The 27712-nt window shown below is 48.1% G+C and overlaps 1 protein-coding gene across 2 annotated transcripts; it reads left to right on the forward strand.

Moving 5' to 3' along the window:
* The first annotated feature begins 1991 nt into the window (after window positions 1–1991).
* TXNDC5 (thioredoxin domain containing 5) lies at window positions 1992–27396 on the forward strand. 2 transcript variants are annotated; one of them, XM_023253694.2, is made up of 10 exons: window positions 1992–2278; window positions 6405–6554; window positions 11149–11254; window positions 15207–15303; window positions 17563–17678; window positions 19860–19946; window positions 20880–21020; window positions 24032–24114; window positions 25587–25716; window positions 26956–27396. In XM_023253694.2, exons 1-10 carry the CDS (start codon window positions 2007–2009, stop codon window positions 27076–27078), a joined length of 1305 nt encoding a protein of 434 aa, XP_023109462.2. In that variant the 5' UTR covers window positions 1992–2006; the 3' UTR covers window positions 27079–27396. The 2 variants fall into 2 exon arrangements, with proteins under 2 accessions (XP_023109462.2, XP_044913088.1); XM_045057153.1 differs by lacking the exons at window positions 25587–25716; window positions 26956–27396 and adding an exon at window positions 25476–25548.
* Window positions 27397–27712: the final 316 nt, after the last annotated feature.

Here is a 27712-nt window from a genome sequence, read left to right on the forward strand (position 1 = left end):
GAAGTCATGATGAGGGGACACTGAGCAGTAGACTATAAGTACAAGAGGCATTGGGCAGAGTGGGATGCCTTTGATTCGGATTCCGGACACAGTGCAGTTTCAGGTTATAATAAGTTCCAGGGTTTCCCTTTGGGAAGGAATCACTTAGGGACAGATAGGTGGGCCATCTGAAGACACCAGGAATGAAGACGGGGAGGTGGTGGCCAGGAATACGGTGAGCCTGGAACCAAATCTTCCATGAACAACAGGGGGAACCACCTGGAAGAGGTTAGATGACAAAAGTGGGCGGGTGACAAGGACTGGAAGAGCAGTGGATGCCATACCCAATGGCATCACTTGAATGGCAGCTAGGGGTTTTGCAAGAGGAAGGGGGAGAGACGGTTTGGGAGGAGCAATGGGGAGCAAGGAAGCCATCTTTCAAGGTGTGAAAGAATAAATAGCTAACATTTGGGAGGGCTCCTCTGTTTCTGTTTGTATTACGATAAGGAAAGAAACGTGTGCCACTCTTGTGTTGGAACTTCCTGATAGCACAGGTGGAAGAGTTTGTATGAGATTGGGGGGAGCATCAGGATAAGAGTCTGGCAATAATAGATTATTGGAGAGGATCCCTGGACTTCCAGTGGTGAGTTTCGCAATGATACAAAGCACATGGAATCTCATCACAGAGGGCCTTGAGTGGCAAACTAAGGAATCTGTGTTTGACCATGTTGGGGGGGAGGGTGTGTGTGTAGGGGAAGGTATTGAGCAGCAAACTATCATGGTCAAAAGTAGGCTTTAGGAAAAATAATTTTCCTGATGTGTGAACAAAGGAGGCCCTTAGAAAACTACTACAGTAGGCCAGGATTAAAGTCTGATGAGAGTATGGATACTTACAATGGTGGAAAGAAAGGATAGATGCAGGAAGTGTGGTTGGTTTGAATTATAGGAGATAAAGGAAACGAGGGAGCATGTGAGAGATGATTCCCATTTTTCAAGCTTAAGTGGTTGGGAGAAAAGGTTTTGAAGGGAATTGATAGTTTGGTATTTGGCAAAGCATGGTTAAAGGTTTAGTGGCGGCTGACCCAAAGTCTGGAACAGAGTAATGACAGGTGAATCACTGGGATCTTCCGCTGTTGCCATGCCGAATGCCTGGAGTTTCCCAGATTGAGAACAATCAAGGACCAAGCAGGATCCCAGGCAGCAACCCAGTGATTCTGCCTAATTTAGCTTCAGGCCCCCAGGGCAGAGCCCAAAACTTCAATAACCATATGCAACAAGACATGTGTGCAGGTATGAACTGTGAGGTGCCCAAGCCCAGGGAATACCTTTTACTGGTTCCACAAGGGGGGCAACCAGAGTAGGGGTGTTGTCATTCACCTTAGTGCAGGGGGTGCACAGTAGGACGCCAGCCACCCTTTTGAAGATGAGCCCTGCGGGACTTGTTTGAAAGAAGCCACTCTGACCTCTCCTTCTCACCCCAAAGTTAAGGCAGGGCGGGGATAACAGGCCACGGTTTCACTTGGAAAGTGGGTTTCATCACACTTCTGACTGAGCTCAGGCCCAGAATCACGGTTGAGGTCTGGCCAAGCATTTGACTCATTCAGGTGCAAACCCCACCCACTTTTGCTCAATCCCCTCCATTCTGCTGACAGCCGCTCTTTTCTTCCTTTAGCCTGAAATCCCGGGGTCTTTGTGCGTGTGGCTACGATTAACCGACGCTGACATTCCCATCTGTGGCTTCCCTGCACTAGTCACCTTACTGTGGGCTGAGCGGGCCCCGGGGCGTGCTGGCGGCCGGGACCACTCACCTTTCCCCCCCCTGGTGCTGGGGGTAGGAGGACCGCGGACGGGCGCGCGCGGACTCAGCCTCCGGCGGGCAGCGGGCGCGCGCCAGGCGCGGGGCGGGGCGAGGAAGGGGCGCGGCCTCTGCGGGGCGGTGCGCTGGGCGGCGCGCGGGGCGGGCGGCTGCGGGCGGGCGCCGCCGAGGGGACCGGCCGCCGCGGCGAGAGCGCGCCAGCCCCGCCGTGATGCCCGCGCGCCCCGGACGCCTCCTCCCGCCGCTGCCCCGGCCGCTGGCCCTGGCCGCGCTGCCGCTACTGCTGCTGCTGCTGGGCCATGGCGGCGGGCGCGGGGGCGCCTGGGCCCAGGAGCCGGGGGCGGCGGCGGCGGCGGCGGACGGGCCCCCACCGGCCGACGGCGATGACGGGCAGGACCCGCACGCCAAGCACCTGTACACGGCCGACATGTTCACGCACGGGATCCAGAGCGCCGCGCACTTCGTCATGTTCTTCGCGCCCTGGTAACTGGCCGCGCCGCGCTCCTCGGGGCCCCGCACCCTGCGCGCGGGGGGCGGTCGGGCCGGGGGCGCCGCGGCGGGCCGGGGTGGGGTGGGGGGTCGCGCAGCGCCGGGGCGGCGGGGACGGCGCGGGCTCGGGCCGGGGGCGTGGGCGCTCGCGGCTGACGTGGCGCAGGGCGGCCGGGGCGGTGCAGGAGGGGGCGGACCCCGAGGGGGCAGCCGGGAAAAAGCCGTCCCGTCCCCGCTCCCAGCACACCCTCCCCCCCGCCCCCGAGTCCCCGGACCGGGGGGAGGGGCGGGTGGCCTCGTCGCCCTGTGGGGCTACCCCGCCGGTTCACCAGCCCCCGCCCCAAACTTCCTGCGCCGGCCAGAGGCGGCGGCCTGCGGGTGCGGCTGGGACCCGTGGGCCACGTGCGGCGGCCGCCGGCCAGTGGAGTCCGACAGTGAACGCTCGGAGGTCGGATTCCGTGCGCTCGCTGCAGGGCAGATTCCCCTGTACAGGGGTTTAGTTGAAAAATAGCAATTCGCAAAGGTGTGATTTCCCACTTTTGTGTGTTCAGGAGCTGGGAAAGGGTGGTCCGGGGAGAGAAGGGGTTCCTGTGCTACCCCGGGAAGCCGAGAGTAGTGCGAACGCTGGAGACCCCGTCGTGGCTCCGAGTCGATGGGGGAGCTGTGTGTGCTCTAGGCGACTGCAGCGCACTGGCCCCTCCATTCAAGGCTGACCCCCGGCACCTCCTCCCCACCTCTGTCTTGGGGCCTGGTCTTCTGGAAAGTGTGAGCTGAACGGAGCTCCTGCCTCGGTACTCCGGTGGAGGCGTCCGTATGGGCCTCCGTGCCAACCCCAGAGACCCCTTCCCTGCGAATTGTCCTGCAGAAGGACTTCCTGATGTTCACAGAAGCACAGGTAGTGCTTTCCTTCCAGCGCCTGGATGCCCCGGTGGAGGGAAGTTCTCATGGGGCAGAGCACAAAGCCAGTGTTAGGGCACAAGGCAGTTTGCAGGCTTGTTGCAGCACTTGGCATCCTTCCCCAGAGCGGGAGAGAGACTCACTGAGATGGGGGGAAGCGATGTAGGAAGGAACAGAGAGAAGATGCCCATGAAAAACGTCCTGCTCAGGAACTGTGCGGGCGGAAGTTGGAGGAAACTTTTTTTCTCTTTCTTTCCATACTCAGGCTGTTAACTGTATTTCAGTTAATTTGGAGTTAAGTCAACTTTGGGGGGCAAGTCTGAGTGAGAGCTGGCATTTATTAGCAGTGTACCCGTGGGGTACATTGTGTTTCAACTTCCCAAGAACCAGCCCCGACTTGAAGTTTTAGACCTACCAGTGGTCTAGAAAATACTTTGTAGCATAAAATAATCGTTCATTATTAATAGTTCCTCTGTGAAGGAGTATTCTCAGAGTATCTATTCCAATTAAATACATTACTTAATTGGAGCCTATTTCAGTGGAATAAGTCCATGGATTTTTTTTTTCTTTATTTTTTAAAGAAAAGCTGACATGTAGACATAGGAAGTCTGCGCAGTGCCGAAGGGGTTTTAATTTTGGAGTCTCAGTAATACCAGCGAGTCCTAGACTGAGTGAGAAGACTGGCAACTGGGCACTTCGTATTAAGTAAACTCCTTTTTCAGTGTATGTGACTTACAGATTTAGATTTTTTTTTTTAAATGTTTAGTTTTGAAGGCGAGCGATAGAGTGCACACATTTGTGGGGGAGGGGCAGAGACAGAGGGAGACACACAATCCTAAACAGGCTCCAGGCTCTGAGCCCTCAGTACCAGAGCCTGACACAGGGCTGGAACTCGCAAGCCACGAGATCATGACCTGAGCCGAAGTCGGAAGCTTAACTGACTGAGCCACCCAGGGGACCCATGACTTACAGACTTTTAGGTGGATGTTCCTAGGAACATAGCTCTTTAAAGTTTTTGTTTGCTTCTTAATTATCCACTACAAAATACTTAGATAAAGATGTTGGGTTTCTATGAAGGCATTTAAAAGTTAGACCTTAAGGGCACATCGGGGCTCAGATAGAACAGGCTGTGACCTACACCATTCCCATCTCTTTCCAGGTTTAGTCTCTGGAATGTTGGAAGCCCACATGTAACTTGGGGGCAGCGGCAGCATATAATGAGAATATTGCTCTGTATACCTGCACTCTGAACCTGGCAGATGTAAGGTTATCCGGCTGTAGATTTTGTGCTAACATCAGGACACGGCTTCTGTATGGCCGATGTGTATCACCTTGAATCTGGTGACTGTCAGATTAGGAGGGCCAGGTGGCTTTGCTCTATTACGTGGCCACAGATGCAAGATTTTGAATTCAGCTACTGTCCCAAAGGCTCATACTGTAGCCACAACGGTCCCAAACCAGAAGTGCCCACTACATGGCACCTGTGGATGATCCATCACTAAGACATTGCCAGACATTTAGTACCCGTTAAGCATGTGCTGGTTACTGGAAATAAAGTTGTAAAAGGAACAGTGCTTGTCTTCACAGCACTTGAGCTGTATAACTTATATAACTTAATACAACTTAGGTATAATTCTGATTTTCCTTCACAATTATCTTCCAGAAAAGAGGGAATCATTTTGTAGTTGAGTTTCTTATAAAGCAAGGATTCTCTTAGCTGGCCAGCAAAGTGCTGCTTAGGGAAGACACATTAGCTTGAGGCAGACTTTTTTGGTGCTGCCTTTCAGTGCTTATGATGGAGGTCATCTGTCAGAAAAGAAAAGAGGCAAAGAAATGTAACACTGATTTTGTTGAAAAATTACTTTGAGGACATAGTGACCATTTTGAGTGTTGGGTATTCTTTATAAACAGGCATTTATTTTTTTTACGTTTATCTATTTATTTATTTGGGCGGGTGGGGGGAAGAGAGAGAGAGGGAGAATCCCAAGCAGGTTCCGCACTTTCAGTGACCTCGGGCTTGAACTCCTGAAACTGTGAGATCATGACCAGAGCCAAAAATCAAGTGGGTGCTTAACTGACTGAGCTAACCACGCACCCCTATAAGTAAGCATCTTAAAGATCACTTTGAAAAGCAATATGGCAGCCAGTTTCTTTGTAGATGCCATGAATATACACCAGGTGAAAAAAACAAAAAACACAACAAAAACTCCTACGTGCCATAATGCTACTGTGACTGCACCTGAAGCTTGAGATAAAGTTTCCATGCTGACTCATATAGTATTCAAATATGGCACTACAGAGAGCTGATAATTAAAAAAGGTTATCAGTTATAGGACTGAAAACCTGGATTTAGTGATGGACAAAATGCTGATGCTGTCAAGAAACGGGAAGAGTAGCAAGAAGCAATAATTCTAAGTTAATGTATTATTTTAAATGATAGGGGATTTAAAAATGTACTCTCAAATTCGTACAGCGAATATCAGAAGTATACATTTGGTTGTGTCAAACCGAGAAGTTGGGGTAGCCACAAACTTTTCTAAAGTTTCTCATTGGGGAAAATGCAGAATTGAGTGAATTTTGAGGTTGCCTCGTGTTGGCAGATACTTAGTTATTTAGTAGAGAGTCCTGACTAAATAAAATAGGGGCGATTATGGCAGGCAGTGTGAAGCTGCTGCAGTAGAAGGAGAGCAAGGGAACTTTCCAGAAGAAGAAGAGAAGAGAATGGCACTAGACAGCCTGGGTAGTCAGAGCCGACTTGCTGGAGGAAGCAATACCCAAACCAAACCTGAAGGGCAAATAGGAATTTGCCATGTGGGCTTAGGGAGGAGGCATCAGAGAGGGTGTGTACCAATGCCCGTGTGCAAGCCAGTCTGCCCCCCTTCAGAAAACCACAAGTAGTTCAGTTTGGCTCCAGGTTAAACTGCAAGCAAAGGAGGGCAGCAGGTGTACAGAGGTCAGATTCGAGGTCAACAGGGGCCAGTTCAAGGAGGATCTGTCACAACACCTTGCTATGTTTCGGTTTCCTGCTGAGAACAATGCGGGAACTCTTTGGGGGGCTGGAGGCCGAGGAGTGAGGTTCTGTGGTAATTGTGAGGCATCCTTCCCTGCTGTAGTATAAAGAAAGGATCAGAAAGGTCCACTGCCGTGTGGAAATGGGTGAAGAGGTGGGCCGGCACCCCCTGACCCGATATTCAGTGTGCTTGCTCCCCTCCCCTTGTTCCAGGTGTGGACACTGCCAGCGGCTGCAGCCCACTTGGAATGACCTGGGAGACAAGTACAACAGCATGGAGGACGCCAAGGTCTACGTGGCTAAAGTAGACTGCACAGCCGAGTCAGATGTGTGCTCCGCCCAGGGGGTCCGAGGATACCCCACGTAAGTGGGAGGGGCCCGTGTTTCCCGTATGGGTCCAGGTTTTCCAGAGCCTTTTGCCAGCTGCACTTGGCTAAAGAACATTCAAGTTAAACTTCTGGTAAATTTTTATGTAGTTCTGAAGAGTGAGGAGATGATAAATGTAAGCAGGCAGTCCCTGGTGTCAGGGAGAGGTTATACGTAACACTGTCTTGTCTATATTAGATGTCTTTTTGTGCTGTATTTGGAAAGAGCCTTTCATTAATCAGTGTCGGGTTTCCTGTCTATAAGGGAATGTGTTTGTGAGACAGAAATGGCGGTCTCCATGGGGTCCTGTCAGGTTTGATGTTCACAAGTACCTTTATGCAACGAGCATACTTTGTCATCAATTTTACTTTGAGTTTTTGGTCACTCTGCTATACTTAAGCATCCTTCCTGGAGTAATTTTCCCATGTGACTAGCACAAGGGCTGTTTCTGTTGGAAAGAAAAGTGACAAACTGGAATATGGCAGTTCTGACCAGCGGTGCTACTTACTCCCTTGACAGTTAAAACAGGTTTTTTTGGTTTTAAGAAGTAGAAATTGAAACTGGCTTAACAAGCAATAGGAGGATGACTTAGAAGGCTGTGGAAGAGGCTCTGAGGCTCCCCTCCAAGGGCTTAGGGGCCAGTTTTTACCTTTACCTCCTTAATGTGACTTAACTTTCCAGCTCTGCATCTCTCTGTTGCCACAGTGGGCTCGGGCTCACTACCGATGGGCCCAGCTGGGGTGGGAGTGTCCGCCCCAGACAGTCCTTGTGGCCAGAGAGGCAGGTTCTGTAGGAAGGCAGCAGTGCCCTCAGACCACATGGCAGGCGTTAAAGTGAAGAGCTCTGCTCCAAAAAAGGGAAGAAGCTGTGTCCAAAAGATGGGGGAAGGGCTGGCCACTGCGATTCCCCAAATATTTATTCAAATTGATGAATGAAGTAAATTCTTATAAAACCTGGGCCTGTCTTCAAACCCGAGGGGCGGCATGGAAAAGTGGAAGGAACTCTGGGTTGGAACCTAGAAGCCACGTCTGAATCCCGGCTCTACTGTTTACTTATCATGCAGTCCTGGCCACGCTGTTTAACCTCTGAGTCTAAAGTAGGATGTTGATACCTTACCGCCCCCCCCCCACCCCCACACCCCCACCACTCTCATTGTTGTATGAAATTACGTGTTTGTAAATACTGACCTCAGCATACTCAATAAATGTTAAAGTTTTCCCTTACGTTTAGAAATTTGGCATTTTCATAAAGGACACTGGAATTCTTGCTCTTTGGTGACTGCTGCTAATCCAAGTGCCATGATTCAAATCAGATCAACTACGATGTGTGCCTACGATAGGTACCATTGTCCTGTGCTTCATAGCATTGCCTTTAAAGTAAACGTAGCTTAGATGAGGGGCATCGCAAAGAAGCTGTCAGTGAGTAGTGGGACACACGGAGGAGGTAGATGTTTACCTGTTTGGAACCTGTTACTTTCAAGATGCAAGGACAACAGAGATGATTGGCTGAGGTGTCTACTGTTAAATAGCTGGCTGTGTGTGGCCATGTACACCACCAACCACACCACCAGAAAGTGAGACAGGACTGGTGATAGGCCGAGAAGGGCAAGTGTTAGGGGGCGCCAGAGGGGGCAGTAGAGGGTTCCACCAAAACCTGGTCATAGGAGCTCTCTGGCTACGACGTCAGTTACTCCATAGATGTTATTCACAGATTTTAAACGAGCCGCATTGGATCGTGTGTCCTGGTTTAGAAGATGTGGTCTGTCCAAGAAAACCATGCACTGGTTTTGTGTTGTTAAAAAGAACTAGAATGAGTCCACATTATACTGAACATTGTTTGGCAAGGAACTTATGTAACCCTCAGAGCCCTACACATAAGTGCCCGAGAACAGGTTGTTGTTTTTTTTCCATAAAATGCAGGAGGCAGGGTGTGCTGCATTAAAACGAGTCACATGAGGGCACACATGAGGGCGTTCATGCATTGACCTGCGTGAGCTTTTACTTCCTCTGAAACAGTACTCATGTCATAGAGATACATGAGTGAAAATGCCTGAGCGTGCACCGTGGGTCAGTGCATTCGCTTTTATGTCATTCTAACCCTGGTACCTTCAACTGAAATAAAGGATTGCACAGGGAGGGAGTTTGGGTTCCCATGTTCCTAGGGATGGCTCACTGTGCTTAGAAAAATATTTTGAGGTCATGCTGTTGAGCCCGTAAGGAATCTTTATTATCTGGGAAACCGTGGGCCAGAGCAGGGCTGAAGGAGGTTTGCTAGGGCTGCCGAAGCAAAGCACCACAAACCACGTGGCCAAAGAGACCAGAAATTTATTGTCTCATAGTTCAGGAGGCCAGAAGCCCAACATTGAGGCATTGGTAGGGCCATGATCTCTCTGAAACTCGGAGGGGAACCCCTCTCTGCCTCTCCCTAGTGTCTGGTGGCTGCTGCAGTCTTTGGGGTTCTGTGCTTGTGTCTGCAGCACCCCAGTCCTCTGCCCTTACACGGCCTTCAGCCTCTGTGCATGTCTCTCTCTGGGTCCAAATTTCACCCTTTAAAAAGGATCCCAGCCATATTGGATTAGGTAGGGCCCATCCTCGTAACCTCATTTGAACTTGCTTGCCTGTGTATAGATCCTATTTCCGAACAAGGTCACATCCTGAGGGACAGGAGGCTTGGACTTCAACAGATCTGCTTTGGGGGACACAAATCAGCCAGTAGCACTGTCTCCTCAGTTGTGCTAGGATTTTGATCACAGATTTCCAGAGTGACCCGTAAATGGAGATTTTTTTTTTCCCCCTACAGTCTCCTTGAAAGAGAAACAGATCACCAGGAAAAGCAGATGCCCCTGTGGAGGTTTGGGAATAGCAGGAAAGTTAGGGGCTGTCCTCTAGGCTTGTACCCCGGGGCCCACTCCCTATCCCAGATGCCCTGGACAGACTGAAAGGTCTGTAAAGGAAGCTCTGATTTTATCCCCTAGGCTCTGTGAACCTAAGGAAGAACCCAGGCTTGGGGAGGATAAGAAGATTTCTAATCCAGTAAGAAGAAATTAAAAAAAAAAATTGTTTATTTTTGTTTTGCTCAGTGCACACCAAATCAGAAAAAGTCACAGGTTAGGTTTTACTGCATTTTAATGTTAGCAAAGAAATGAGGAATGGGTTTGGTAGTGCCTGTTCCTTCCTAGTAGTTTGAGGATCCACCTCCTTTTCCACTCTGAAGAGCTGTGGTGGGGGAGGTGCCTTCTGGAAGAGAGAGTCGGGGGTGGAGGAGTACATTAAGCATCTTCTAGCTCTGTGGGCATAACACGTTTCTAGAGCTTCCTGAGGTCCCAGGGGTGGGTGTGGGCATTCGTGATTGTGAGATCATTGGGGTTGCTTAAAGTGTTAAAGTTCACGAAGTAACGGATGTACTGGCCAAAATGGTGAGTTTAGCTTTTTGTTACAGTCGTAAAAGTAAAAGCTACTGAGGAAGCGGGGCACATATTCTTTATTGGAGGCACATTAGGGATGTCACCCTAAGTCCATCACAGGATCTTAGAGTGGGTAAGGCCTGTAAGCCTATTGTGATTAAAGTGCTGATTCCGGCTAATGTGCTGGTTTTCTTGTACTGCTACGAAACTTCCTTCTAAGGCCTTTGGGGAGTTAGCTCTTCAAACCACAGTTCTGATATCTGCATATCTTGACTTCTGACACTCTGCTCCTGCACGTCGGGCTCCTATTGCCAAAGTCCACAGATGTGCCATAGAAGTGATAAGGATGTTTGGATGAACAGCTCACCAAAAAGTGCTCGTCTGTGTTTCTTTTCTTCTGTCAGTAGCCATATTCCCTGCCCCCACTCCTCCATCCTGGACACCCTCTATTAAGTTTTATCTAGAGCGTATTTGTCCCCTACCAGTGGAATGATACGGGATCTGGAAGTGTAATTTCAGTCTCTGACAATGTCTTTTGCTCACCCACTAAAGCAAGTGCTACATATTCTATCTGCAGATACCTTCAGAGGCTAATATATGTAGAAAAAGAAAAGACTCCTCAGTGAGGAGGTGGATAGACCATATCAGCCAGTGTCAAGGCTATTCTTATAGCTGGCAATGTAAATCTCACAGAACCTGGATATTCGTGCTTTGTTAAGAGTTGAAGAGCTGACAAGGTAGCGTGGAAATACATTTATTGCAAAACAGTGCTATTTCTACTACAGCTTTAATTTTTTTTTTTAACGCAGCACATAAAAACTACTAAAGCCTAGGAAGGATGACAAATCCCTAGCAGGAGAGAAGCTTGGAAGTTCTGTCAACCGAACGTTGGTGGCTTGGGTTTTCACTCACAACATCTTAGACTTGATGTGTTCTACTCAGTCTTATTTTTCTTGAATAAGTTAAGAAACTTTTTTAAGTGTGGGATTAAATGGATATGTTATCTTCTAGGACATTCTTTTCCTTTCTTTTTCATGTTGTATCAGAGGGCAGCAGGTCTGTGCCTGGCTGCGGTCCACTGATTGCCTCCCTGCACAAGCTTGCCCCCCGACGGGACAGCGCTGTCTACTCGGAGCACTCTGAAGGATTTAACAGTCTGCTCTGTCCTGTCCTCTGTCACCCTTTCAGCTTGAAGTTTTTCAAGCCTGGCCAAGAAGCTGTGAAGTACCAGGGTCCTCGGGATTTCCAGACACTGGAAAACTGGATGCTGCAGACGCTGAATGAGGAGCCTGTGGTGAGTGCACATGAGGCTTCCCTGCCTCCCGCCTGCTCTTTCTTCCTGTAGTTTCGGGGTAATAAAGAGGCCACTTCAGGCAAAAAAAAGTAAAGCTACCATTTCAAAGGAACTTTTTACTCTTTTAGAACTAATTGATGCTGTAAGTAAAAATGAACTTTTTTTCCCTTCTCAGTTTTTGTTGATTTTGGTAAAATACACATAAACTTTACCATCTTAGCCACTTTGAGTACACAAATTCAGTGGTGCTAAGTCCATGCACCCTGTTGAGCAGCCGTCCCCACCACGCGTCCCCAGAACTCTTTGCACCTTGTAGAACTGAAACCATGTCCCCGTTAAACCAACTCCCCAGCCTTTCCCCTCAGCCCCTGGCAGCCAGTCCTTCTACTTTCCGTCTCTATTTTCACTGCTCTGAGTATCTTGGTGGAAACAGATGAACTTTTGAAAAGCTTTTTATTATGGAAATATTCAAACATGAACAGAAGTAGGAAGAGTCTTATCTTTGGTGCATGAGTGAAGAGCTGTGTAATGCAGATGGCCCCGTGTGCCTGCCCCCACCTTCCACAGTTACCCCCATTTTGCCCAACTTGTGTTATCATACCTGCCTTCCTAGCTCTTGTTTGGCTGCAGAGTCAGCCCTGGCAGAGTGTCATTTGTGAATATTCCAGTAGCATCTCACAGGTGCACGCTTCCCACTTCCTGACATAAACCTCTGGGCCAGTCTCGCATGTAATACAGTTACACTAATTTCTCAGCATCACAGGGTTGACTTGGGGTCCAGTCCAGGCCGGCTTCGGCCCTCTCCTGCAACCGCGAGCGGTACAGCAGGGTGACTCCCTCCTTGTCCTCTGCACTCTCAGTCCCCAAAGGTGCTCACTGGCCTCGCCAATAACCTAACGTAATAAATACTCGTAATACTGTCGGTGTCTTAATGGCCCTCCCTGCGCTAAGGGTAATATCAGGAAATGGTGGGAACCGTATGATTTCTGAGATATTTTTCAAAGATGTAGGTCTGTGTAGAGTTATACTAAGCGTTTATAACCCTCCCCCTCTCCAGTGGATGTTGGGAGCCTTGGTTTTGACCTGGAAGCACTCAGAATGCGTGGCATGTTCTGATTGGCGCAGAAGGCCCGCGGAGGCAGGGCGGATTGGCCGGTGTGTGGGCGGGGCAGGTCTGGAAAGACGGGGCGTCTGGTGCCACGTGTCTCTGGTGAAATAGAGTCCCTGGAGTCTCTGGAGGCAGTTGTAATCCCGCAGTCCACTAAGGCTGCTTTGTTGTGTCAGGTGGGCTTTCGCGGATCCGAGGGTTGTTGGTGCCCATGCGCAGCTCCATTGGTCTTTGAGGGGGATCCGCTGCTCCCGGTGCCATTTCCCGGGGTGCCTGTGTGGTCCTTCGGCTGTCCCCCGCATTCTCTGTAGATGTCGCTGCTTATCCAAAACCCACCTGCTTCTCAGGTGCTGCTTTACCTCACGTTTTACAAAGTCTATAACTGCGTGGTGAGGAGCGTTGGTGTTCCCTCTGAATAAGTGTCCAGCAGGGACTTCTCTAATTTTAGGCACCAGGGGAAGCCACAGACCTCTCAGGGAGTGAATTTGCATCTTTGTCATCGCAAGAGAGTTACATGAGCAGGTGGAACTTTCATGTCGATTTAAACTTAAAATTGTTTCCTCTGTGAAAAGTGCTCTGAGTAGAGGAAGCCGATTTTAAAGAGGGAGTAACAGTCTCAAAAAAAAAACAAAAACAAAAACAAAAAAAACCCACTTACAATACTTGTTTTCCATTATTCCACCAAAAATCCAGTCTACTGTGAGGACGTTTTTTCAAGCCCTTAACAGGATGGCAGAATGACTTCTCTGGTGCTTCAAGCTCCCGTTTTGAGGAGCGGCGGCCTCGGGGCAGGCTGGGAGGGACAGGGAGGCCCCGCCCCTGCTGGGGGCACAGTGTCTCCAGATGAAGGGCCATTGCTGCTTGGGGTCCACCTGCTGCCATATCCTAGTGTCAGAGCAGTAGGGATCTCAGGTCCTTGCTGGAAAACAGTGACAATGTGCCTTCCTGTCAGAAAGTTCAAATAGTCAAACCTTATATTGCAAACCAAAAATTTTTTTCAATTAGAATTTGCCTTTTATTGTACATGAAAACTTTTTAAAAAGTTCTCCATCTGTGTTTATACCTAAGTAACTTAATGTATGCATTTTTATATTTAAAGAGGATAAATTTAGAGTTTTCCCCTTAGTGTTATGGCAATATTAAAGAAACTCAAAGAAAAGAAACCCTGATGCTATATCTTAACTTTCTACTTCAACTTTTATATTTTCCTATTTGCTTCTGTATTTATTTTCTTAAATAGTCATAATCACATAAACACAGTTCACTTTACTAGTGATATTTTTGTATAGTTATATCATCTCAACATTGGTCATATTTTATATTATGTGGATTTGCCATAATTCATCTCTTCTCTGTCAATGGATATTTAGGTTGTGTGTATTTTTTCTATCATCAGAAATGCTTAAGGAGCATGTTTATTTTTGTAAAAGACATTTTTTTCTACTTTTGAGTGATATTTTTAGAATATATTCCCAGACATAAAATTGCCAGGCCAAAAAAAAAAAAAAAAGAAAGAAAAGAAAAGAAAGAAGAAAAGAAAGAAAAAGCAAGACTCCTTTTATGGCTCTTGATGAACATTGCCAGATTGCTTTCTTAAGAATCTGTAAGCTCACAGTCACCAGCAGGGCAAGACTGTACCCATTTCTGTGGTATACTGTGTTTTTGCCATGACTGCAGGGACTGCTCTGGTATCTGCCACAGGGCAGATAGTGACAATGCTCCCTCCCCCCAAGTTTCATAAACGAGCATTGAACATCCTATAAAGGGTGACATACAGTGTTTTGCATTATTGGAACTCACTGTTTGCTTAGCCACCATTCTGTCGGGCATCTTTTCGTGTGGGTACTTAGCACTTGGAAAGTTTTGACAGGCCCGCAGCAGCAAAGAAAGCTTCACGGTGCTTTACGATTACAACTCTGCACAGCTTTGAGCTGTCAGCACTTTTTGAAGCTTTTAATAACTTGGCTATTCTTTCTCATAGAAACGTGTGAACTGCCAGATAAAAATTGAGTAATCTACATCCACGTGTCTATAGCAAAATGGTGATTTTTCTGATCCAGCCTCAGAAATTGAGAACTTTAGACTTGTGTCCTGTGCTAACTGCCTAGTTGTACACAGTTGGTACCCGCTCAGGGACTGGCAGAAGCATCTTTTAAAAAGCCACTTCTTGCTCCTGCGTTACGTGTTTCTGTCCCAAGCTTTGTTGAGTGAATTAAGAAGCACGACTCAGGTCTGCTCCATGGTTTTCTCACTCTTGTGAGAAACAGTCACCATCTCTTCTGTCCCTTTACCAGTCCTTCACAGTTTGTTACCATTTGTGTGAACAGAGGATGGCCAGGCCCTCCTGTTCTCTGATGGTCTCTCGCTCTCCACTGTGTCTATCTTGCTATCTTTGTATTTTCAGGTACTACTTCCTTTAGAGCCAGTCCGTCAGGGATTTCATTTTGAATTCCATGTGGAATCTGAGGTCACGCTGCAAAGAACAGGGCAGTGTGCTTGTTTGGGGTGGGCCTCTCCTGCAGTTTGTCTGCTCTGTTCGTCTGGGGACAGCGAAGAGCAAGTTGGGGTGGGGACAGGCATCCCTGGCTGCCTTGAGTGCCGATTCTGGAGCACTTCCTGGAGGTGTGGCTGGTGAGGGGCCTCCTGCTGAAGTGTCCAGACCATCTGACGGAGTTGGTTCCTGCCTTGGCCTCCCTTAACACAGCAGCATGCCCCAAGGGTTTGATGTAGCCAGATGAGGGAGGAGATCTGCAGAAGGTTCCAGACAGACACAGGTCACCTCCTCAGTTGGTTTCTCTATGTCTTCACATACAAACCCAGTGACTGTTGTTTTGTTTCTATTAGACACCAGAGCCAGAAGTCGAACCGCCCAGAGCTCCTGAGCGCAAGCAGGGACTGTATGAGCTCTCAGCAAGCAACTTTGAGCTGCACGTTGCACAAGGTATGGTGGGTGAAGCTCATGGGTGCTCACAGTGGGACACACACTCTTAGAACCACTGACCATCCGTCACTCCTTGATTTGCCGGGCTCTCTCTTCCTGGCACTTGAGGGCTCGTGGTCACCATCTGTGCACTTAGCAGTGGTCTCTTCAGGACCCGTTAACGTCCTTGTACAGTGCACTTCCTCTTAGAAATCATTTCTCCTTTTGTCTCTCTGCTTACAGAAATGCCAGTTTTAATGCTAGTTAAAGATGTAAGTTTTGGAAAGCTCACAAAGCATGAATGGGCACGCTTAATTTGTATACTAGTTAGGACATCCTTGGATAAGAAAGTATTTATTTATATTAATGTGAATCATATGCTTATTGACCAGAGGCAGAAACAGAAGTTTCTCTTATGTGTTCAAACTAGAATTTAATGGGACCATTTTAACGTGTGAATCAGAGTAGGTGTTCTTGACACTTAAAACGGTTTATTGTACCACATCTCATTTTTTTTTGAAAACGCTCTCTTAAATAGGAAAATGATCAATATACGGTTTCTAACGTAAATAACACATAAGTCCTTTATTCACATGTTTCGGAACAATTGGCTCAGCACTGAATGACTTGAAAGCAAATTCAGCTTCCTTGTTGCTCTCCATTCTCAAATGCTGCCATGGACAGAAGTCCTCCTGTAAGACTGGGCTGGAAACATTGTGAAAAGGGCTTAACATTATGTCTGGCCCTGTAACTTCATGCCCGCTGGGGGGTTGAAACCCCCCCCCCCCAACTTAAGGTCTAAAGTAACTTACTGTGATGCCTTCCTTTGTTTTCCCTTTGTGTTCAAGGTTGTTATTTGTACCAGGGCTCTGGGGGGGAGGGGTGGCGGTGACAGTACAATTTCAGGGTGTTTTCCCCAGTAGGGGGTTTACTTTAGTTCCCATAAGCCCAGCTAGGACTCTCTCTAAGCAAATCGTGCCTGAAGGGCAGCATTGTGGAGATGCCACCTTATGCTGCTCACATGAGGATCTGTCCTCAGAAAATGACAGTCACCTCTTGGCCTTAAAGCTTCCACTGATACTCTGGTAGGTTCCTTCCTGGACATCCTGTCTCCACCTCACAGCACAAATTAGTGTCATTATCTGTCTAGAGAGGCATGGCTTCAACCTCATGGATCACTTGCTAGTTTTTTGAATCAAGTGTTTCACCATTTCCCTCAAGGTGTCATTGCTGTGGGTGACAAAGCACTGCCATGAGCGTTTGGTGTGGCAGTGTCCTTCTATGAGCCTACATCACATTTTGATGACGTACTCACAACCTGATTGTGGTCTGGTCTCAGCCTGACATCTTTCAGGCCCTAGGCTGGTCAAGGCAGAACAGCCTAGAAAAAATCTTCAGTATCCAAATGACGATGTTGTATGGATTTGGGTTTGTTTCTCCTAGCCAAGGCACTGATACTGTTTTTAAAACCTTCCGTTTTATTGTCAAACAAAACACAGACACAGAAAGCCCTCAAACGTAGGGCTTAGTGAGTTGTCATAGAGTGGTCAGCCTATAACCACCGTCCAGTTCAAGAAATGGCACTGCCAGTCACCCCGTGCCCTATCCAAGTCCCAGTCTTCCTGCCCTCAAGGAGGCACTTTCCTTGCTTTTCTTCATCATTCACTATCCAGATGTGCCTTCCTTACATTATAGTTTAATTTGTTCTTTATTTTACCTATGTCTCTCTTGCGTCTCAATCTACACGTTCCCCCAACATGTTTTTCTTCCTTGTATCCTTTTGCTGAGCACATAGGTTATTGGACCTGTAGAATTCCCCAGTCTCGACTCTGACAGCTGTGTCCCCATGGCATGGTTGAACATGTTTCCCTAGATCCGTTAACTTATCAGGGTTGCCAAATGCCGATAGTCTCATTAAAACATCCTTTCTTCATTGTTTTAGGGAGAGAAACTTGCCCTCATTTATCACATGCTTATCCAGTGGTGCAGTTTGTGTAAGAAAGGTGGGATAATTGCCTGATTCTTCCCGTTCGTTGCCAGTTCTTCAAATAATGTGTTGGTTCCCTGTTGTCCTCCAAAGATGACAAATTAGATTTTGTTTTGAGGATTGCTATGAGTTCATGGATATACACTTACTTGATGGAGTCTCTTTTTTACCAGTTAAAGGGTTCATACTGCAGTTAGTTTTGCGAGAGGACAAAGATCAGATCCTTGCATTCGATCTTGAGTAAGGTATTAAGTCACTCCTTCTCCCTCCTCTGTCTTGGCTCTCCACTGAAGGCGACCACTTTATCAAGTTCTTCGCTCCGTGGTGTGGTCACTGCAAAGCTCTGGCTCCAACCTGGGAGCAGCTGGCTCTAGGCCTTGAACATTCTGAAACTGTCAAGATTGGCAAGGTAAGTGAAAGCCCTTATTAAACTGGAAATAGACCGCCTTTGGCTGGATTAATTAGCAGAGTGGCCCATTATTCATTCTGTGTGCAAAGTCGCAAACTTGATTTATTAATTCCATTTAGTGTGCCACTTGATAATTCATTTCACCTTCACAGATGGCAGCCTGGTTTCAAATGTGCTGGCTTTTCCACAGCCTAAAGATAAATTATGGCTTTGGCTCCTTTGTTTATTTTGAAGCAATGGCCAATTCTGAATTGGCAGCCCCAGAGCCCTTTCTGCAAAGATACGGGGCACAGCCTTCACGAATGTTCACTGGCCGGACTTGGAGGCCATCCACATTTGACCTCACCCAAGAGCTGTCCCCTAGAGGAGCCTCAGCCCTGTGTTCACAGAGGCGTGCAGAAGGTCCCCCTCTGGTGAGCCCCAGCTTTCACTGCTGCCTGGGAGTCTTTCCAGCTTTCCCCACTTTGCAGAGAGAAGCCAGAAGTGGTGTCTAACAACTTCTGTATAAGTGGATTTTCTGGAAATCTCCAGAGCAGCTCCTGGGCCATCAAGCACTTTTCATCTCACCCAGCCTTTGGCATCCACCAGACGTCCAGGCATGGGTTTCCTTTTATAAAGATCTCATGTTTTACTTTGCCAAAGGCCTGACTTGTATACAGAAGGAATGCTGCGTTTCCAGAACTGCAGCTCATGAGATGATCTGCCCGGGACAGGGAGATGGCCAAAAGCACAAGCTTAGGGTCCAGGCAGACCTGGCTGGCCAGCCTTTTTGACAGCTTCTCCACACCTCAGTGTCCCATTTGCAAAACCACAATAAGACCTAACTGGGGCGGGGGGAGGTGGCGCGGGGAGAGTATGGAAGTCAGATGCTCAGTACGATGTTTGGCATGAAGCAGATGCCTGGTAAGTTGTAATAGTTGTCGTTCAATGGATTTTCACTGTTGCCTATTAAACACTTTTATTTTTTTAATGTTCGTATGTTTTTGAGAGAGAGAGAGAGAGAGTGATCAGGAGAGGGGCAGAGAGAGAGGGAGACACAGGCTTCAGGCTCTCAGCTGTCAGCACAGAACCCGACGCGGGGCTCAAACTCACGAACGGTGAGATCATGACCTGAGCCGAAGTCGGATACTTAACTGACTGAGCCGCCCAGGTGCCCCGTTGTTAAACACTTTCAATTATGTATTCTAGTTATATGTGTTCTTATAATTTTATATTTATTGAACATATCGTGGAAGTAGTCATAATATTCTTGTGTTCTATCCTCCCCATTCCTTGTATCCTTACTTTAAACTATTTTATGAATTCTCATGGGCGATTATTTTCAGGTCATGTCTGTAGAGATTTCTAGTAGAACCAGGTGTGAGCCGACACAGTCTGCCCATGCGGGCTGTGGCCTCCGTCTCCGGACATGTGTGCGGCTGGCTTAGACTGGACTCTGAATGCCCCCCACCCAGACTTCAGGCTGGGGCTTCCTGTGCTTCAGTTTAATACTTTAACTGCCGACTTCAGTCTTAGGTGTGAATGTAATATTTTTATCCTACTTTGTTGATGTCCTGAAAAACAACAACTTAGTATCCCACATAGCTGATTTTAACATCAGTAGAAAATCAAAGAGAAGTGACTTAGGATAAACGGTTTCATGAAAATGTTGAACATGCAGAATCTTGATGAGATTCAAGTGAAACAAATTTAAAGAGCTGTAATAGTTGAGCTTATGGAATTAAGAACATATAATCACCTTAATTTGATATCTTTTGAGTTATCTTTATTTTATACTGAATACTCCTGTTTCAAAACTCCTTAAGTGTGAACATGAGAATAAATATCGCAGCTGGTGTTGGTGTGGGCCTCTCTCACCGACGGCCAGGCCTCCCCTCCCCAGATGTCAGGCTAGGCTCCCCTTCTCCATCTGCTAACATGCTCCAGGTAAAATGTTGCTTCCTAAAAATTGGCATTTTTAAGTGAGATAAATAAGTCATGTCTCTCAAACAAATCCCATCCCTCTGCTCCCTTAGCTCAGGTGTATTTTGGGGTAGGTTTTAGGAAGTCTCTCCCCAAACTGCCACTTGCTGGCAGAGATGCTACAGATGAAGTATGTAAAGTACTGAGTGCCCAGTGATCCATTTAGCAGGGAGGCTCACGAAGAAAGGGACTGAGAATCTGGTCTTACTTTATTTTTAGGTCGACTGTACGCAGCACTATGAACTCTGTTCAGGAAACCAGGTTCGTGGCTATCCCACTCTTCTGTGGTTCCGAGATGGTCAAAAGGTACGTACGTCTTCAGGTCCTGGTATCGAGACCAAGTGCTTCTCTTAACCACAGTGGGCTTTTGCCAGTATGAATTGTTTGGGCACTCGTTTGTTTTTTTTTTTTTTTAATTTTTAATTTTTTTTTTTTTTTTTTTTTTTGAGAAGAGTGCATGAGTATGCATGTGTGTGTGAGCAGGGGAGGGGCAGAAGGAGTTTTTTTTTTAAGTTTCATTTCATCTGAGAGAGCACAAGCACGAGTGGAGGAGGGACAGAGGGAGGGAGGGAGAGAGATAATCCCAAGCAGGCTTTGCACTGTCGGCATAGAGCCTGACTCGGGACTTGATCTCACAAACCGTGAGATCACGACCTGAGCTACAACTGAGAGTTGGACACTTAACCAGCTAAGCCACCCAGGTGCCTTGGGCACTGGTTTCAAGGCATACATAATCAACAAAAATGTCTTGGCCTCAATTAGTAAGATTTGGGTAGTTGACAAAAACGGTCAGTTGTCCTGCTATTTTGAAGCATTCCCATTGGCTGAGGTTAGCACTAGAATAGCTCGGGCGTACCGCCGGCTATAGCTGTGCTCTGGCCACAACTGTTGAGTGGAGTCAACACTGGCTCCCAGTCACTGGCGCTCACTCCCACTCTCCTGTCTATCCCTGGCCGATGGTCAGCTTCTCAGCACACCAGAGTCGGCCCCAGTCGTGACTCTGGGCTCTGCAGGAGTCAGGTGCTGTCAGTTCTCTCCCCAAAGCTGAGGTGTTTGGTTTGTAACATGCACTCTCGTGTGAATATGAGCGTGTGAATGCTGCCCAGTCCCCACCGCCAGGGTGACGGCATCAGTGGAGGTCTCATGGGGGTGAGTGGGGTCGGGACGAGGTTTGAGCGATTCAGAACACTTAAGTGTACTAACCTGACAGCATTTTTGTGTGGCCCTTACCTTGGACAGATTGACCAGTACAAAGGCAAGCGGGATTTGGAGTCCCTGAGAGAGTATGTGGAATCACAGCTGCAGAGCACGGAGCCGGGGGCCCCGGAGGCCGTCGAGCCGTCAGAGGCCCCAATGCCAGCCACTGAGCCCGCGGCCAAGGTGGGTGTCCGCTGCGATCAGGAGCGCCGGGGGTGGCCCACCACCTCCTGCCCACAGAGGCCACTCTCCTCAAATGCTTTGCACAGAACGGCAGTTGGGGGTCAGCAGAGAGTAGTTCAGATGGTTGGCTGAGGCTGACTTTTCAACGTGAGACATTTCCTTCAGCCACTTTTAACATGCTTGTGAGGGGTAAACCTAGGAGCTCCTCTGAAATAAACGTGAGACAAATCCTAGGAGTATTTGGCATCAAAAGCTCTGGAAAAGTCGTCCCTTTTTGAGTCAGTAATCCCTGTACTTGAGGGCATTTGCTACATGAAAGTTTGGCTGCTGTTAGGCCCCCGTTTCTGTCCATTTCCACCACCTGCTACAGTAATTTGACTTTCACCCCGTGGGAAAGGCCCCTGAAAGGTCTGCAGCAGGAAAGATGTACACGTTGGAACTGAAAGGCACATTGCCCGAGGACATTTAGTTTGCTTAGGCAGGCAGTCTCTGACTTACTGTGCTGTTGTCTTCATTCACCCGGTGGAAGGTTTCAGATCCACTTGTTCTGCATTTATCGAGCCCGTTACATTTCAGACACCGTCCCAGGCCACCAGGAAACAAAGGCAAATAATAAGACTCTTTCCCTACCTGTGAAGGGTACCTGGTCTAGAGGGGAGACAGGTGAGAACTTGGAGAAGCAGGTGTCCCAGGTGTGTGACCCAGGAGTGTACAGGCCCAGTCATGATTGGGGCAGGCAGGCAGGAAATGTCACTTGAAGAGCTGAAAGGCAAATTGGTAATTGCTGCAGAGACGTGGTGGATGTGGAGAGAAAAGGCTTGTCTGAGGAAGAGCGTGAGCAGAAGCACGTTAGTGTAATCGGCTGGGCGTATTTGGGGCAGGGCCAGCTGTCAGCTGGAGGGAAGGGGGTGAAAAGGACAGGGGGTGCGGTGCAGGATGCCAGAGAGGGGAGGTAGGAGCTGGATCATAGAGGACTTTGTCGGCCAGCCAAGGATTTTGAGCTTCATCGTATATTTATAGGGATCCAGCAGAGGGTTTTGAGCAGATTTGAATTTCAGATGACTGGCAGAAAGAGATGGAAAGTATGAAAGGGAGGGGAAGTCAGTGTATTAGGCCAAAATGATGATGAGACCCCGAAACTAAGGCTGTGACAGAGGGTGGAGACCAGGAGACAGCAAGCGTAAGGAGCCTCACCCTCCTGAATACAGTCGGGCAGGTAGAGTGAGGGGATGACCGGAGTTGTGGCATACCTGGTGGTCAAGGGCACCAAGCGTGAGAGAAGGACTGAGGGGTGGGGGGAAGGGAGGTGATCAGGTCAGTTTTCAAGTTGCTGATTTTCAGGGCTGTGGTGGACATTCAGGCGGAGATGTCCAGCGGACAGTTAAGTAGGACTCGGGAACTGAAGCAGGAAGGATATGTGCACTAGAAGGGTAGCCTTAGGCGTCAGCTGATGCTGAAGCCATGGGTAAAAAGGAGATTTTTCAAAGGGAGTCAGGGAATGTTTTCCAGGAAAACAGAGCTTGGTTTCCTAGCTAAGAACCCTAGGGCCTATTTGTCAACAGATTTCCAAGCAGAATACTTAAGTTGCTACATCAATTTACACCAAGCCCTTAGCTGGGACACCAGGATACAGTGGGCAGGGGAAGGGGCAGCATGCCCTCATTCTGCGAGGCCAGAGCAGTGAGTGTGCAGATGTGTGTGACCACCCTCCTCCCGGCCCCCCCAGTAATTCTTGAACCCTCAGCATTTACATAGCAGATCCTGACTTGCTGGGACCATCGCTCCCTGAGCCCTAGTTGTTTGGAATTGGAAAAAGACAGTCATCCACTCCCTCCTCGTGGAGTAGGGACAGGAATGGGCCTCCTTGCCCCCTACAGCCCATGCCTTAGTTGGACTCTTAGGTTGGGGACTTGCCTAGGTGTTAGTTCAAAGTCAGAGCTTTGGTTTAAGAAGTAAACGAATGATTCTGCAGTAGCTGCGACCACATACGTTGGAGGGGACTGTGTCACGGTGGTTCTAAAGGTCACCATCCCAAATTGAATGTAATTATACACTGTGGATGTTTTCATCAAACACAGAACAGTTTCTATTTATAACACAGTTTTCCAGCAGTAAGTAGGTCTTTCAGTGAGCATGGCGTCATGTTTCTGAACATAAAGAAAGATGGTAGTGTTCTACAATGGGCCCCTTGGCGGGCTTCGCCTCCGAGTCACTGACACGCGTTACTCGATGCCAGACTCAAGCGGAGCAGCCCTGGTACGTTTAGCCACATGATAAATCATCATATTCTTGCTCTCGTGAGAGAATCACAGATCCATTTCTGGAGAAACCCAGGAACATAATTCTGCAAAGAATTGTCAAGACCAAATTGCTTTAGAGCAGGCTGCCTCATGGCACCTTCCCCCTACATTCTCCAGCCAGAGCTTAGATGAACAGTTTGCACGTTTACTTTGAATTTAAGAAGCCTAGGATACGTAAAACAGGTATCCTTGCCTGTGGTCTTGCCACTGTCGACTCTGAAGGCAGTACACAGAGAAGGGAACTTGTGCACATCCACGTGCTAGGAGAGCGGTAGGGTCACTTCGAAAAGACAGCAGGTGCACGCACATCAGGTGAGCCAGTGAGTCGGTGTCTGGGACTCTCCAGTCGGCGTCGGAGGCTCTGGGCCGGAGGGGTGCACACTGTGGCACAGGCCGCACAGAGCCAACTGGTCCACACCATGGAGCCCTGAATGACAGCAGCCACACCTGAGCCCCTCTTCGCCCCCAGTGGCCGGAGAGGACTGCGTCCTGCCACCTCCTTGAGGCATCTCCTGGGCTCAGGACCTTGGGGACCTACCTGTGGTGAATCATTGTCCCTTCTTGTGTAGCTTGTTAAATGCACGTTGTACAGGTATCTCCGTGTGACCTTGGAGCATGTATGACAGCACTGTTAAAAGATTATTGATTTGTATTTCTGCAATCCCTGCTCTAAGTGATGCCTTGGAACTGTGGCCTTTCCCTCCCCTGCAGGGCACCCTGTTGGCACTCACAGAAAATAACTTCGATGACACGATCGCAGAAGGAATAACCTTCATCAAGTTTTATGCTCCATGGTAAGTGGCCGTTTGATGAGAAACTGCCTTGTCTCAGTGCACTTGAGCCCCATCGGAGTTCTCTGCTCATTAGGCACCGCTCTAGACTCGATGTTGGGCCTGGATGTTGCTACATTTATACATAGGTTAGGTTCTAGGAAATGAGGAAAGGTTATTGTTTGCACCTATATTCAGGTATGTTGAAGTTCGGTTTGGTGGTACTCATGAAGTTATTTATAGAGAATGAGGCCAGTTTATTTTAAAATTCAGTCTGTTTTGGAGAAAACATGACAATGTGACAATAGAGAATTAGGAGGGCCATATAAAAGCTAAGCTTTGTGGTATCTGCCCTTGTCCAGATAGATTGAACATCCATATCACGATGTAGCTTTGCTCCTTAGTGTCTGAGACGTTGTAGACAAATCCCATGGGGCTCCTGGGCAGCCGTCCTATATGTTACCCAATTACCCGAACCTTCCTGCTGCATGGTCCTCAGAGACCGGAGCAGAGAGGGCGACACCAACTTTGTGCCCAAGGCTCCCTGAAGTGGGGCAGGTGACAGGTGCCAAGAGTCACCTGCACTGCTGTAACTCTGCATGTCCTTTCTTTCCTTTGAATCTCTGTTTTCTGAGCTGTAAAACGGGAAGAGTGCTTTGTCTTCACAAACAATCCGCTTAGAAAAGCACGGTCTCAAGGAGAGTGTTAGGTTTTGTTTCTAAACACGAACAAGTAAGGTCCAGCGTGTCACTTCTGCTCTTCGGTTTGTTTTCATTCCGGGTATTGATGAGAAACCACAGGGGCAGAGAAGAGAAGTCAGGGAGCACGCGACTCACAGGAGTTGTACAACTTTTGTTCTTAAAGAATAGAAACACTAGTCAATAACACCTTTAAATCTATTATTTTCTATTTTTTTTTTTTTTTGAACCTAAAGCCATATAGACCAAGTGTGAGGACAGAAGATCCCCTTTCAGTGAAGGGGTAAAGTGCTGGGGAAGGGGAGGGTTTGCACAGAACTTGGCTCGGACTTCACTGCTCACAGCGAATGGATGACGTTTCAGGGAAGCTTTCAGGCTGCTCTGACATTTTGAGACCACAGCAATCAAATCTAAAATGAAATGTCTTTAAAAGAAGTTTTTGGTGTCCATTTTCTTTTCTGTTCATCAACTCCTGCTCATGGTGCACTTGCTTCATTCATAATCCAGCTAGCTCAGTTTACCACATCCTGGAAATGGTCTCAGAATCTAAACTTGCTTTCAGACCAGCCTGTTTCCATTCAGTTCTCCAAAATCCTACTTTGGATGGACTTCGAATTCGTGTCTGGGACGGAGGAGGAGGAAATGTTAGCGCACCCAGGGGGAATCTGATATCTTATACGTTTCTAGGCAATTGCGGACTGCCTCGTACAGAAGAAACAAGGCTTGGCTCGGCAGCTGGATTTAGGTGAGTGAGCTTGACCCAAGACTTCAATAAAGCTGTCGTTGTCCTATTCCTAGGTGTGGTCATTGTAAGAATCTGGCTCCTACTTGGGAAGAACTCTCTAGAAAGGAATTCCCTGGTTTGGCAGAGGTCAAGATTGCGGAGGTGGACTGTACTGCGGAACGGAATATTTGCAGCAAGTACTCGGTGGGTACATGCAGAAGAAAACCCTCCTGGGGACCCTGAGTATCGGGAGCACGCCCACACGGAGCTGTCATCTGGTGTGGTGGCCTCAACCAGGACAAACCACAGGGCCCTCGTCGTCTTTGCGAAGCGCTCCTTGTGTCCTTTTGAGGCTGTTGCTTCATTTTCGTTTTGAAAAGTGAAAGAGATGCTCTGCCCGAGGAAGGGCTTTCTTCTCCCACTGGTTACATACCTCTCAAGGGGGACTTGAGGCCTTGCTGTCTGCACAGAAGGCTGGGCGGTAACAAGAAGGAGGTGCCACCTCGGCACGGCCACTTGCTGGCTGAACAGTCAGCTGACTTGCAGCCTCGTCTCAAGCCCCTAAGTGGCTTATTGTTCAGCCCTGAGCGTGTCCTGAAATACAGTGGTTGAGTAAGGGAAACCCCTGACTTCCTCCCGAAGGGACTATCCCAGCCAGCCAGGCTTCCACTTGGTTTTGTCCTGAAGCGTTGCCTTCTTTCTGAGCTGCTAGCACAATCTGATAGCCCAAAAGGTTTGTAGTTCACATTTTTGCTTTTGTGCGGTTTTCTTAAAACATCTGGGGGCTCTGGAGTTCCCTCATTAGATTGAGAATAGGTGCAACACAGATGTCATTTACTCATCACTCGAAGGTGCCGTTTTTTCTGGTGCCTTAAAGCCTTAGAAAAGAGCTGGAGATGTATATTCTTGTGACTCCGCGGGGGCCACAGAGTGGCTGGGCATCAGCAGGGGGCTTGTCAGAAATGCACAGTCAGGCCCCACCTGGACCTGCGGCATCAGAATGTGTCTGTTCACCGGGTGCCCAGGTGGTGGCATATGCACGGAAGCTCCAGAAGCTGTACTTCTGGGTAAAGTCCTTCCTTTGACACTAATCCTGAATGTGCTTTTGAATTGGAAGGTGAATAACCCCGAGGCTTTGCTTTCTTGTACTTTTTAAACGGTCTGCACCTTTTAAAAATTTAACCATGGGGGTGCTGTGCTGACAGCTCAGAGCCTGGAGCCTGCTTTGGATTCAGTGTCTCCCTCTCTCTCCCCTGCTCACGCTCGCTCGCTCTTTCTCAAAAATTCACATTAACAAAAATTTTTAACTTAACCATGAACTTCCCTGGTTACAACTTTAGGAGTTTTTTTTGGCAGGGGGTGGTGGTGGTGGTTTATCTCAGAAGCAATTTGTATGTGACCTGGACCACTGGTCTTCATACTTTTTTTTTTTTTTTTTTGAAGGTACGAGGCTATCCCACATTGCTGCTTTTCCGCGGAGGGAAAAAAGTCAGTGAGCACAGTGGAAGCAGAGACCTTGACTCGCTGCACCACTTCGTCCTGCGCCAGGCAAGGGATGAGCTGTAAAACCCAGTCCCAAGTCGCCCGGCCACCCGTGCCCAGGGTGTGGGAGCTGAATTGTGCAGGTGTGGAGTTTCACATGGTGGTTTTTCAGAGAGCTGAATGTACTAAACTTGTGGTATCTTCTTTGTGTGTGTGATTTTTAAGGCAACACACTCTACAAATTCTTTATTAAGTTTCTCTAAGTAAACACGTAACTCGTGATCCCTTCGCAAACAATACTTTCAGTGGCGATCTGTCGTCCCCTTTGCCTTTCTCTTGATGAATCTAAATGGTTTCCTTTGAGACTAAAATAGAGTTGAGAAAAATCAAATTGCTCAACTACTTTTGGCTCCTGAGTGATTCTGGTGAAAGTATCATCTAAAGCATCGTTTGTGAACTGCCCACAAGTTCTGGAAAGGTGGCAGTATTGATATTCTGCTGATTTTAAGGTCATAACGGACTTGTTAGTAAGGTGGTTGGTCAGTAACTTGGAGCAGATCTAAACACAGAAACCCCACACCTCTGGAAGATACCTTCACGTCCACCCCTGGCTTTGCTGTTTCTGTTAATACTACTCTCATCGCGAGAGGTCAGCCATAATGAAAGCAATGGTACTTCTGACGTGTGCCTGAGTAAGACAATGCTGGTGCCATAATCT

Source organism: Felis catus, chromosome B2 (genome assembly GCF_018350175.1).
Source record: "Felis catus isolate Fca126 chromosome B2, F.catus_Fca126_mat1.0, whole genome shotgun sequence".
Classification (NCBI taxonomy): Eukaryota; Metazoa; Chordata; class Mammalia; order Carnivora; family Felidae; genus Felis; species Felis catus.